The sequence below is a fragment of the Sinohyriopsis cumingii genome, chromosome 11, assembly GCF_028554795.1.
Source record: "Sinohyriopsis cumingii isolate HCF-2022 chromosome 11, ASM2855479v2, whole genome shotgun sequence".
NCBI classification, from domain to species: Eukaryota; Metazoa; Mollusca; class Bivalvia; order Unionida; family Unionidae; genus Sinohyriopsis; species Sinohyriopsis cumingii.
In genome coordinates, this window is record NC_142971.1 from 25,122,341 (window position 1) to 25,135,507 (window position 13,167).

General features: G+C 35.5%; 1 protein-coding gene across 1 annotated transcript; it reads right to left on the reverse strand.

The window, feature by feature from the left end:
- Positions 1 to 1,071: 1,071 nt before the first annotated feature.
- LOC149787801 (uncharacterized) lies at positions 1,072 to 10,953 on the reverse strand. Its single transcript, XM_089974011.1, has 2 exons — positions 8,608 to 10,953; positions 1,072 to 4,617 (listed from the first exon to the last, which is right to left on the reverse strand). The coding sequence occupies exons 1-2, from the start codon at positions 10,603 to 10,605 to the stop codon at positions 4,402 to 4,404; spliced, it is 2,214 nt and encodes a 737-aa protein (XP_089830137.1). The 5' UTR covers positions 10,606 to 10,953; the 3' UTR covers positions 1,072 to 4,401.
- Positions 10,954 to 13,167: the final 2,214 nt, after the last annotated feature.

Sequence of the window (13,167 nt, forward strand, 5' to 3'; positions counted from 1 at the left end):
ACTGCGACAATTTTTTTTCCTGGGTATGTTGTTTTAATCAAATTTAGTTTCACAACCATTCATGTCATGCCCGAAGAAGCCAGACATGGAATAGTTGCTACCCTACAAACGCGTCGCTACAAGAAGTTAAATAAAACTTGTATACTTTGCCAAACACATTTTCATATGTGAGACTTTCAACGAATTTGTTGGAGTTCGTGTGTTTTACTTTTCTCCAAGCATGTGAATTTGTACAAGTTTTGCATGATTTGTGCAATGGCACACCCTGACAGCACCTCCGCTTAAGTACTTGACACATCTAATGAATTTCCTGTGAAGTCTCTCTGTTGCTTTGCCAATACTTCCTGTATGTCATGCAGAGAATAAGCTACATTGATTTCTGACTGGTGGTTATTTTTTTAACCTGAAGCAAAACAAGCAATAAACAAATGAAAATTCATTGTAACATATTTTGACATGCAACACACCAGTAGCATAGCTTTCAAATCGACCAAAGGAGTCAAGATACAATTCAAATAGAAATGTTGCATGAGAGTGGTTATTTAATGAGTATAGTACTTCATTTAACATGTGGATCACGTTTGGAATGTGTAGTATATGCTGAACATACTTCTGGGTTAAGATAATTAGCATGGAATGGGGGGTGGTGTGTGCCAGATTATGAACCATGTCACTGTGTTAACTTGTAGATATCAAGTTGATATTCTCTAAAAATATTTTTTGTTTTTACTAATAAACATGAGTGTCTGTGACTGCAAAGCTGTTTCAGATGGATTATCATCTTACAGAATAACAAGGCAACTAATAATAATCATTCATGACTGCTGAAGACTAAAATAACATGCATATGGTTAGCATCATTTTGTATCGAATCTGTCTCTTGTATTGATATGAGTATCATTTCAGCAACAGTATCAAAGCATCATTTCACCCGTAATGATAGGAGACACCTTCCATATGAGAGGTTCACATCTATGCTGAAAAAGTGTTCAGAATGGACGACAAGGCCATCACTCTGAACTGATTATGAAACAAAATATAACTGAAGAAGTTAACAGCACAACAAAATGATAATGTATGAATAATTTATTAATGATAACAAATGACACTTATTATGAGCAAGTAGAAGAGGTAGCAAAAAAAGGATGGGAAAAAAACCCCAGGTTTATGCACTCCAAACAGATGTCAGGTTGCTTAACTGTGCTTGCAGAAATAATCCTCCTAAACAGTAGGTTTTTTTGGGGGGTATAAACCTATAACACTTAAGAGTCTATAGCAGTTCACATTTTATCACAAATAACTCCGTTCTGAGAAAATCCCACATAACCAAGGCAAAGAGTTCACAATTTTTTTTAATAGCAGGGCTGAGCAAATCCCATAGCCCGACGTCCCGGACTAGTCATTTTTGAAGTCGGGCAAGTAAAATTTTCCAAGTCGCTAGTCCAAGACAAGTGCTTTTTAAAAAAGTCAGGTTAGTCCTTATTTTCGTGTTTTAATCACTATATCTACCTTTATTTGGCCAATCATGCCCTCTGGGCATACTGAATACTTGATTCTACCCCTCTTCGTGTTTACATCCTGTTACCACTTGACTGCATATTGGGCTAAGCGACCAAATTATCGGCAAATCAAAACACGTCAAACAAAAGAAAGCCAGTATGATCAATTAGCAGTGTTGTAAGCGGTTTTGTTGCAATGAATTTACTCAATCTAAATCATAATGATTTTAATCCAGCAAGTCAGTGTAATTAAATTAATGAAAGGTACTTTACTGACATCAGTGTTGGTTTATTTTATGAACTGATTATATGAAAGCAATAATTCTTTAATTTATAATTGATTACACAGATGATTAACTTCCACGTGCCATATTGTGTATGAAGCGAAACAATTATGCTAATTAATGAGCTGTTTCAGTTCATATTTAAAAGAGAAAATTGATGTTATGATCATTTTAATAGTAGTTGTCAAGCATGCTGATAGTTACTCTGTGGATAAAATGAGTTTGCTAAATTATTTTCGCAAGGAAGGTAATAACGGCGATTCAGAGAAGGTAAATTTGTTTGAAAATGGAGGGATAAAATGAAAGACGGATATTGTGTGCGGTAGCTATTTCTCCAAAGAGACATAAGCAACAATCCGTGATGGCAAAAAATGGCAAATATGACACTACTAAGAGACAGAGAAATTTTCATCCGCATTGGGTTGATTGTTATCCCTGGCTTGAATATATTGACTCGGAAGGAAAGATGTTTTGCAGTTACTGCAAACAATATCCAAAACTAGCACAGGTTGGGAATTCACCCAGTGTATTTGTCAGTGGAAGTGACAATTTCAAGATTGAACCAATCAAGTCTCATGACATGACTCGACCCCACAAGGCCTGTGTAGCACAATATGTGCATGACACTAGCCAGCATGTGCAGAAAATATTCATGGACATATTTTAAAATCCATCAGCTAAAACATATATACATGAACCTGAAGAAGCCAAATGTATAACAACCAATGTTTTTGAAAAATTAAATTCTGTTAAGAAATAATTATGTTGCATATTATTTCGTTTGTTTTTTTTCTTCTATGGATTAACTACATATGTCTCATCACATCTCGGGAAGTGATCACCATTTTGGGACCAGTGAAAATTAAGGTGGGACTAGTGAAGAGAAAGGTGGGACTAGTGAATTTTCTGAAACCACTTGTCCTGGACTAGTGGCTAAAAAATAAATTTGGTCAGCCCTGAATAGAGTTACGATTTTCTTAATAATTGCCTCACTTCTGTCCTTGGCAGGTACCAGCAAACAAATTTTACTCTGGCTTCTATTTCAAAACCATTTTTTAACTAATTAAATATAAGCATAAAATAAATCAACCTCACATCAAGAATTCTTATTACATGCCAAATCTTTGTGGAAAACTTTATAGTATGAAGCTGGTGATCTGTTATGAAGCAAACAGACACGATTAAACTCTTGTGATAATCTATCTTGTTCTATAAATACTGACTGCTTAGATCATTTAAAACAATAGTGATGCAAAATTTCCACTGTCCTATTACCAAATTCAAGATAACTAAGCAAACTCATTACCATATCACATAATATAAAATTAGTATTTAAAGCTGACACTTACCCCTTGTGAATTTATGTTAATATTTTGTGATCAGCTTTGTTGAAGCTTTGATTATTAAAATTTGTATACAATTGCTAGTGGCAGTCAGAGGACAGATATTAGGCCTAAATGTCTGACAAGCTTCACTACACATGGAAACCACATGGTGACTGACACTTTTGCCAGAATAGTATTTGTCAGCAGTCTGTACCTTTTGACTGACATGGATATACATGAATTATTCATATCCATCTTCAAAGACCATACGTGGGGAGAGATCATTTTACTCTCATATTTGAAACAAAAAGGTCTTAACAGAGTGCATGACAATGACAGAAATTATTTAAGAACAAAAATCTAATGTAAAACATTATGATGCTGAGTAAATACGAGTTTTATATCAAATTGCCAGCAAACCTTGTTTATGACCGAAAAAAAAAAAATAATGACATTTTGGCATATTAATTTCTTTTCTCAACTCAAAAGCCATGTCAACCCAATGTTGACAGTTAACCCCATAAATAGTCTTTAGCATGACTAGTGTATCACAAGTGAAAGCCAAAAAGACTTAAATGGGTACTGATAACAATTAATGTATACAGTATATCTATGGACCATCTGAGTATAAAAATTATGCTTCTTAAAAACTGGTTATAGTCCATTTCAGCAGTTTAATAGGGTATAAAATACCATTCCTGTATAAATCACCCTTTTATGTGAGTCACTTTTAACAATCTTTTGCAAGGCATTATTGCCTAACTTGTATTTGAATTTTTCTTTGCAAATATTTATTCTTATTGGGGCTGAACAAGTATAACAATGTACACATAATGCCTTGCAGAAATTTACCATAATAACTTGCAAAAAAAGTTATGGCTAATATTGTCTACTAAAAATTATACTCCTGAATGACACTGACAAAAATAAGTCAGCCCTTGTACATGTACTGCTGAAATCTGAAGTATAAAACAAGAATGGTATACATACAAGTGTTGAAATGGACTTGGACCCGTACAAGAAATTTACAATAATTCTGAAGTGTACTTCATTATAAAACCTTAAATCTACACAAAAAACCCTACTTGTGCTGTGCAACAAAGCACCATACCAAACCATATTTGCCAAGAAACATCACAGCATCTGTATTAAGAATTGCAAAATACTTGTTAGACTCCACTAAAATAGTTCTTGTCCCTGAATTCTAGTGATGACTTGAATAGTTATAGAACATTCAATGTCAGTATTTTTGCATAGAAATTTGCAATCTGCTTTAAGCAAGTCCAAACATATTTATTCTGCTTCAAAATAGTTATTGTAAATGGTGGAACGATGATCATGCTTCAAGATGGGAGCAAGGATGCATTCTGTTTCCTCGATCCTACGCTGAAATCTGTCTCGATCTCTTGCATATTCCTCCCAAGGACCTTTACGTGCTGTTGAATATGCATAGGACCATGCAATCATGGGATGAAGTGTGACTAAGTTTTTGTCATTAGGAAAATGGACCTGCAAAATAAGGACAATGTATAATAGTACGCCAACAGTAAATACTTCCTTGGATGAATCATAGCTGAATGCTACAAAGTATAAGCAACCTTTTCAAGTATTATACCACTAAGTTTATTGATTGTAGACAGCAAAACAGTTTAAGTCTCCTGTATAAACCTGGAGTTGACAGATGTGTTATCATCATACTGTAATTTTTGTTAAATGTTTATCCAATTTAAGATCATTTATTTTAGGGGTTTACTTCTAATACCAAAATTAACAACATCCACTCTCCTCCTACAAAAAAATAAAACTCTACACAATGTGACAGTCTCACAAGATTGAAATCTCCCCCCCCACCCGCTAATTCTGTGCAAATTTGTTCTACAACGTAAGACACATCAGCCAATATTTTTGTTCTGGGGGTGATGGGTGTTGCTGCCTAACTAATGGCGCTGTGTAGCATGTCTTGATGTCAACTATCAGTGTAACAAAAGTCAAATTTTCAGGAATATCACACACAACTGGCAACCAATAACAACACTTTACTATAAAGTAATGTTATGTTTTGTCATACTTTAATTACCTTGATGTCTTTTCTCTAATAAATTCAAATTCTCCCAAAAGAAATGGACTATTTTCAAGTTTTGATGGCCTACATTTCAGTTGGCTAGAAAGCGACGAAAGCTGGGAATGCCAAAATTGGGTTAAGTTGAAATACTATTCTTTAACGAAACAAAAATATATTATGCCCTTTGAAACTGTAAGCAATGTTTCGTTTAAGAAACATATTCCCCATATAAACTTAAACATACTTTGGCATACCTTAACTACTGTCGCATTGCAACAAATTCAAATGCACGTCAGTGGAACATGAAAATGCATCCATTTGCTAGTGTCATAATTTCAATCCACCAGGATAAAGACAGCACAATAAGTACATGTATATTAATTATACACAAATTAGTGGAAGAGTGTCGATATAGGTTGCCAAGTGTGTGAGACATTTCTGAAACTTTGACTAGTCATTCCGATGTCAACTGACTTTGAAACACGCTACACAAGGCCGCTCTTTGGGTAGTAAGGCATAGCACTAAAACAAAAACGTGCTGTGTCTTACATTGTAGAACTACATGTTCAAATACTGATTACATACATCTAAATAAAAAGAGACATTCCAAACCTCTCCTTCATGTATGATTTAAGTAATTTACATATCATTTAATGACCCTATTTGCACAAAATTACTCTGCCAAGTTGCATCTATTTGGGTGAGTTGGATGTCCATACTTCCTTTGCATCATATCAACTTCTGATTCATGGCTATTATTTACCCTGACTTGAACAAAATTCAGAATTGAATGTAACATTTCACTGGCATAAAAATGAGTTTTTAAAAACCATTTGGGGAAACATATTTGGAATGTCTCCTATATGCTAAACATGCTGATAGGTTTGTAGAAGGCAAGTTGGTGCTGTTAACTATTTTTTAAAACACAAATCTAAGCGCCCGTACCTGCAACAGCTGTCTAAAATTATCAATTAAGCAGTAAAAAGGAAATGACTAATAAGTATTCCTGACTATTGGATATTAAAGTAACTTGTATAGGTAAGAATTGTCATGCATGGTTTTTTCAGTTCTATCCAGATATGTATTGATTCATCAATATGTCAATTAATTGTTGCACCTTTCCCACCACATCATCACTGCAGGGCTCAGAGCACTCCATAAGTGTAGATAGCATTGTTATTTATCCAACTGCAAGAGCGAACACTTACTTTAGTCCCACTTGCATCCTTGTACCTATGTTGGGCAATCCCCCACCCCACCCTGTTCTTTTAAAATTATTACCAGCTACTTCCAACTGCATGGAATGCCCTGCACATTACATAGAATGTACACCATATGCTTCCACTCAAGTGAAATTTAAAACCTTTGCCAGGATTTTCCGGGGCATCAGAATTAAATTTTCAAGACTTAAAACATAGACAGTAGAAAACACAACTCATGTATGAAATAAGGGAGACCAACAACTGAACAAATCAAAAGTCGTCTAACAAGTGATGTAAGTTTCAGAGGGATTATCTGGCAAGTAATTTAAGCTGTGTGGCTGCCCCCGGCCAATTGTATTGATGGATGAAAATGAATGTTATTGTAAACCTAATGCCAACAAGCTTGATTTCTGTTGTTAAAAACCTCTATCTCACTGGAGCCTGTAGTTTAATTAATGATCACTACATGTATGGTTGGGTTTTTAAGGTCTTTGTTTTGCCTAGTGAAGTTGTGTGTATGATTTGGATTTTGAACATAGCTTTAACAATGTTTCAGTCGTCGCTACAATGTCTGCACTGTGGCAGTTTATAGTGATGTCTAGCATGGGGGCATCATACCACATACATGTAGATGATGTCCCACCCAGTCACATTATCCCGACACCAGGCCTACCAGTCCTAACACTAATCTCTTAATGATGAGAGTCTAGCGAGGCAGCTGCAAGTACCATTTTTATATCTTTGGTATGGCTCAGCAGGGGTCTGAACCCACAACCTCCCACATCCGAGTTGGACATTCTAACCTCTTAGACCACTGTAGCAGTCTTATTTATATGAACATTATACATAACATTTAGTATAGATATAGCTGATGTCCTAAGGCAGCACTTCAGCAAATTTAGATGCATATATCAATTTTGGGATTTTTTTCTATCCTTGGGTGGAAAAAGCATGAGGGTGGGCAAAACAAGGACGGTCTGCCTAACAGAAACATGAATACTTTGGGGGGGGGGGGAGGGGGCCCTAATCAGTAACAAGTGTTTTCTTTTTTTTTTTGTTTCTGAGGTAAAGTTCATAATTATCATAGTGTCACTGATATGCCACAAAAGAAAAAAAGTGAGTATTCAATTACTTTAAAATTTGGTATTAATTTACCCACATGTAACAGAACAGACTTATTCAGTATTTAGAATGAGATGCACAAACGATAACTCCTCATTGAGTATGAATAAGTAATCAGCTTAAAAACATTTGGATTTTAAATTTTTCAGTTTTTGTTATTACAGATTAAATTAAATAATTTCTGTTCATTTGAGATAAGAATTTTAACCATAAAACATAATTTGAAGTGTTTTTGGGTGTTTTCAAGAGTTTTGGGGTGATTAGTCACTCCATGTCAGGATTCCATGATACCCTAGTCCTATCTGTAAGACCCGACGCTGATATTTATGTTGTGGGCGTCAGGGTCTTACAGCCTAACTAATGGCGCTGTGTAGTGTGTTTTTGATGTCAACTAACATCGTTACGAAAGTAAAATTTTCAGGAATATTTCACACAACTGACAACTAAAATAACGACACTTTTCTACAAAGTAAAGTTATATTGTTTTAGTCAGACTTTACTTACTATGATGCCTTTTCTCTAATAAATTCAAATTCTCACAAAAGAAATGGGCCCGTTTTCAAGATTCTTTGGCCTACTTTTCATTGGGCTGGAAAGCAATGAAAGCCGAGAATGCCGAAATCGGATAAACTTGAAACATTATTTTTTAACGAAACGAATAAAAAATATTTTATGTCTATTTGAACTGTAAGCAACGTTTCGTTTCCTTCAAGAAACATCCTAAACATCAACCTACCTAAACTTACTTCGGCACACCTCGACTACCGTCGCATTGCAACAAATTCAAATGTATGTCAACGGAACGTGAAAATGCATCCATTTGCTAGTGTCATATTTTCATTCCACCAGGATAAAGACAGCACAGTAAGTATATTAATTACACATAAATTAGTGGAAAAATGTCGATATAGGCTATCAAATGTGAGATGTTCCTGAAACTTTGATTACTCATTCCGATGTCAACGACATCGGAACACACTATACAAGGCCGTTATTTGGACAGTAAGACATAACACCTCAACAAAATCAAAATGTGCTATGTCTTACATGTAGGACTACATGATACCCATGTTCTTTGAAAACTGCATGGAGGATATTTACTTATAACTATACCTTTCTTCTGTCCGATTTCTGCTCTGTGGGTTTATCATTTAATGGAATGTTGATTTTCCACGACATGTTTATGGCATCAAGGTCATGTTTGCTACATTCTTCTTGTTTTGATTCTGTATGGGGTTTAGACTCCTTCACTGTACCATTCGTACACGAGACTCTCAAGTTCATTAACCCAAAGGAATTCTGCAGTTCGCACAACTCATCTTTTCCAGTTTCTTCGGGGGAACAATCAAAATCATCAGAATCTGACCAATCAGAATCGCCATCGTCAATTGACACAATATAGGAATGTGTAAAGTTACTATTTATGGGACTAGAATCCATTCCAAGCATGAAGGCAAGAGTTTTAGAACCACTTAACTTTTCATCTTTAGCAGGATTTTCCCTGCAACGGTGAGGCACTTGCTGAAGTTTAGCTTTCTGGCGTCTCCTTTTTTTGGATGAAGGACGAGTCTTTTTGCTGGCAGAACATTTTCTAATGTACAGGACACAAGACATATCACTATCACTCACTTTTTTTGAATTCTCAACACGAACCCCTTCATTATCTTCATTTCCATTATTGCTAATATCACCACTGATACTATTCTCAACCTTGCAGTCAGATTTAGAAGTACTTAAAGAACTATTTTCAAGTGCAACTTCTGCTGCTTTTGCAAAATCTGGCAGCTCTTCCACACAAGACCAGCTACGGGGAATTGCTGATTTATTTTCCCCTTTCTCATTTCTCTTCTCACATGAATTGATTGTATGGGAATCCGAGTCACAGGCTGCAATATGAGTATCAACTGGTTTGGATATTTTGATTGGAGGACTGGGTTGGATGACGTTATCTGAAATGGGTATAATACCACCTTGAGCACAAGAATATTCAAACCAGTCTATTTGACCGTCTTTTTCAATTTTATTAATGCTGTCATCTTCCTTTGTTTCACTCATAATATCACAGGTTTCCAAGGTCTCGTTAGCTGTGGAAAAACATGTCTGCTGCAAATTCACTCCATGACCTCCTGTCGGTTTATCTACACCTATATGCTTCCAGAAAACATTATCATGCACATCTTTCCTCGTGACTGCATTATCACAGGTTTTCAAATTGATACAAATCTGAGCATCAGATGTCCACTGAGAACTTGCTTTGTCATTCCCTGTTGACCTGTCAACTCTCTGACCACTGGAAACATTAAGTTCCTCCTCCTTTGTAACTGCATGTTCATCAATTTGACCATTCATATTTTTCTGACAAACTGAACATTTCTGTCCCATTAGTGCCTTAAGTCGAAGCTTGGTATTGTATGGTTTCAATTTAGCTTCTTCTGCCAATTTTTCAAGCTGTGTATCTTGCATTACACACCGGTGTTTACAAAAATGAGTTGTATCACGATTATGGGATCCCCTGGATTTATCCATCCTGTCATGTACATTAGTGGGAGGAAAATGTGATTTTACACATGAAGAAAGAAATGCATCAGTAAACATATTTGATTGATATAATGGAATCTGCTTTTGACCCATGTGCCCCCTTTTACTGCAGTAATGTCTGGTAATGTTATTCCTATGGTAGGGTGACCCCCACCCTCTAATTGTAGACAAACTGTCACTGCCAATATTACCACAACCACTATTGTAATCCATTTTTCTTTTGTCAGCTGTCATACTGCAATTACTACTGAAAAAATCTCTGAGAAAATTAGGAATTGTGCCCACACTATCTTTAGCTAGATGCTGAGAGGTTTGTCTTGGACAGATGTTACTCAACCAATTACTGGCAACACAAGTTAATTCATTTAACTTCTCCATCACATTTCCACTTTTGACAAGTCCAGAATTTGGTATATGATAGTTATGTTGATATGATGTAACTTCTACCGTGCTGTCAAAGCCTAGAAAAGGTTGCATGGTGCGATAACGTTTGCGTTCGTGACTAAAAGCACAAGGCACTTTCTGTTGACCTCTTGTTGCCTGGCCCTGGTAACAGGGTCCAACTGAACTCATAATATTATCCTATCTTCACTTTCACTCCATTATACGTTCATAATAATGAACAAATACACAGGAACTGAAAAAAAATGGTAACTATGATTTGTGTAATTTGATTTGTCAGCAAATTCGTAGCTAAAATATGGCGCAAACCACCAGTTTTCGAGTTCCCAAATGTTGGGTCCTGTATTAAAATACCAAGTGTTTTGTTCAATAAAATGCCTAATATTTTCAACAATCTCAAATCTTCTATTGTGACTATCTTTTTTCATCAAAATTTTCACTGCCATTATCGCAGAGAACGCTGAATTCATTTGACCATCTGTTTCCTCGTGACTTTCATGTTTCGGCTTATTCGTTGTTTCTTCCCGGAAATAGTACACACGACGCATTATAAATCATTATTCTCCGCATAATAAAATAGTTCCATAAAATCACAAATGTATCCAATAATGACAAAACTTAATAGTGATTTGTAAAAGTTTAAATTTATTCTAAAAGTACATATATATTCCTTCTTCAAAAATGAATTTCTACTGTACTAATAATTTTGTACAAAGGTACTACATGGTGAATGAATACATTACGGTATTACGGTGGGAGCACAAATGACAACGCTGGGTTGCATCATCTTTAACAAAGTCGTAATCCAAGCTATTAACCTCGTATTTTTTTTATAACAAAATGTTTTTATTTACCTTTATAATCGAAAACAATCTCGTCGTCTTGTTGCATTTATTGATCTTTACGTTTAACGATGGCTTGAAACAATGTATTCTTGGAAGGCCGTGTGCTATTTATAGAAAGGGAGGTGTTTTCTGGTCCTATTTTCATTGGAATGTCATGTAAACACGCTACGTCATTCTTGGGGATTCGAGAATGAGTTAAAAACTTCCCAATTAGAGAAAAATCATTATATAAAAAACTTCCGAATTTACAAGAAGAAAATTTACAATATGTACAAAATGGGTATTAAGTCAAACCATCCTTAGTCAACTTCCATTTCAAAATAATAATTAAGTTTAAGTTTGAACACACTCGATGCAGGGATTAATCATCAAATTACGACGCATTGCAACAGTCACACTAAATATGAACAAAGCTTGAAGAACTCCGACTCAAGAGCAGTATATGTCTTAAGGAAGCCAAGAAACCTTTCTCGGAACTATCTGATCTGACAAATCAATCAACTCTCCACATCAGAAGGGAAAAACAAAAACAATAGCTTTGAAAGTTTACCAAATTTGAAACAATTTAGTATCCATGCAACATATTTAGATAATCGGGTGCTTAAAAAAATCCTCTAACTTTATTAGATTTGTAACACATTGGAGATACCAAATGTAAGACTATCCAGGTATGGGCTACAACATTTTAGGTATGCAGCAACTATGGAATTATTTTTCTAAAAATGTTCGAACAGCCTCCCATTTTACCAATTATAAATCTCATGTAAAAGCGTAGTTTGGAGCATGTTGTGTAAATGATCCACAAAGTGGGGCATACCGTGTAAAGGATCCACAAAGCGGGGCGTATTGTGTCAACGATCCACGAACTAAAGTAAAGGAGTTGCTGCTGCTGCCATGTACTGTTTGCTTAGTGTTTTACATTTTAGTCTTGCATTTTGTCTTGTAGCTTTTTGTTGATGCGGCTCATGTTCCTTAGTTTAAGATGGATCTTCTTCGTAATCTTGGATGTATAGTAATTACTTTATCTTTGTCAAATTGTGGGTACTTTTTGCGTTTATTCTGTATTGTGGCAAGTATCTTTTAGTTACTTTTAATTAATGTCTACCATTCTTAAATATTAAGCAGTGTCGTAGTCAAAGATTCTGTCCCCCTTCCACAAAAATTAACTTGCCCCCCCCCCCCCCCCCGGAATTTTGGGCCACCACTGGGCCTGCCAACCCCCACCAAGTTGCCTTAGTGATTGCTACACCGCGTGTTTACCTATATATGCTGTTAGTTGCTTGTATCTGATCTGTCTTATATGTTGACAGATATCTTTAATAATTATTTACATAATTAAGGTGTGTCTGATTGTTAATGTTAATTGCCATTTTATTGTTTAAAGCAGGTAATATATCTCAAATGAGCTAATGTTTCTTATTATGTAAATGCAAACCTGCCCCAAATAAAAAATAAAAATGTGTGTTTCAAGGTCTACATATACCGACACCAAACGACTCCTCTATTTTGACAGTAAAATGACAGTTTTAATTCACCAGATTGTAAGAAATCAGGTCATGGACAGTCGCATTATGTATCATGTGAACTGGACCAAAACGAAGGCATTAAAATAGGTTTTATTCGCTATCCCAATAAGAGTGAGAGTGGAAAGATGTTTCTCGTTTACAACAGATCTGAGCGACTCAAGAGTGAGAGTGGAAAGATGTTTCTCGTTTATAACAGATTGGAGTGACTCAAGAGTGAGAGTGGAAAGATGTTTATCGTTTACAACAGATTTGAGCGACACAAGAGTGAGAGTGGAAAGATGTTTATCGTTTACAACAGATTTGAGCGACTACTCTTTCATAATATACAGAGTAGTAGGAAAAAAGCCAATTCTGACTCACTT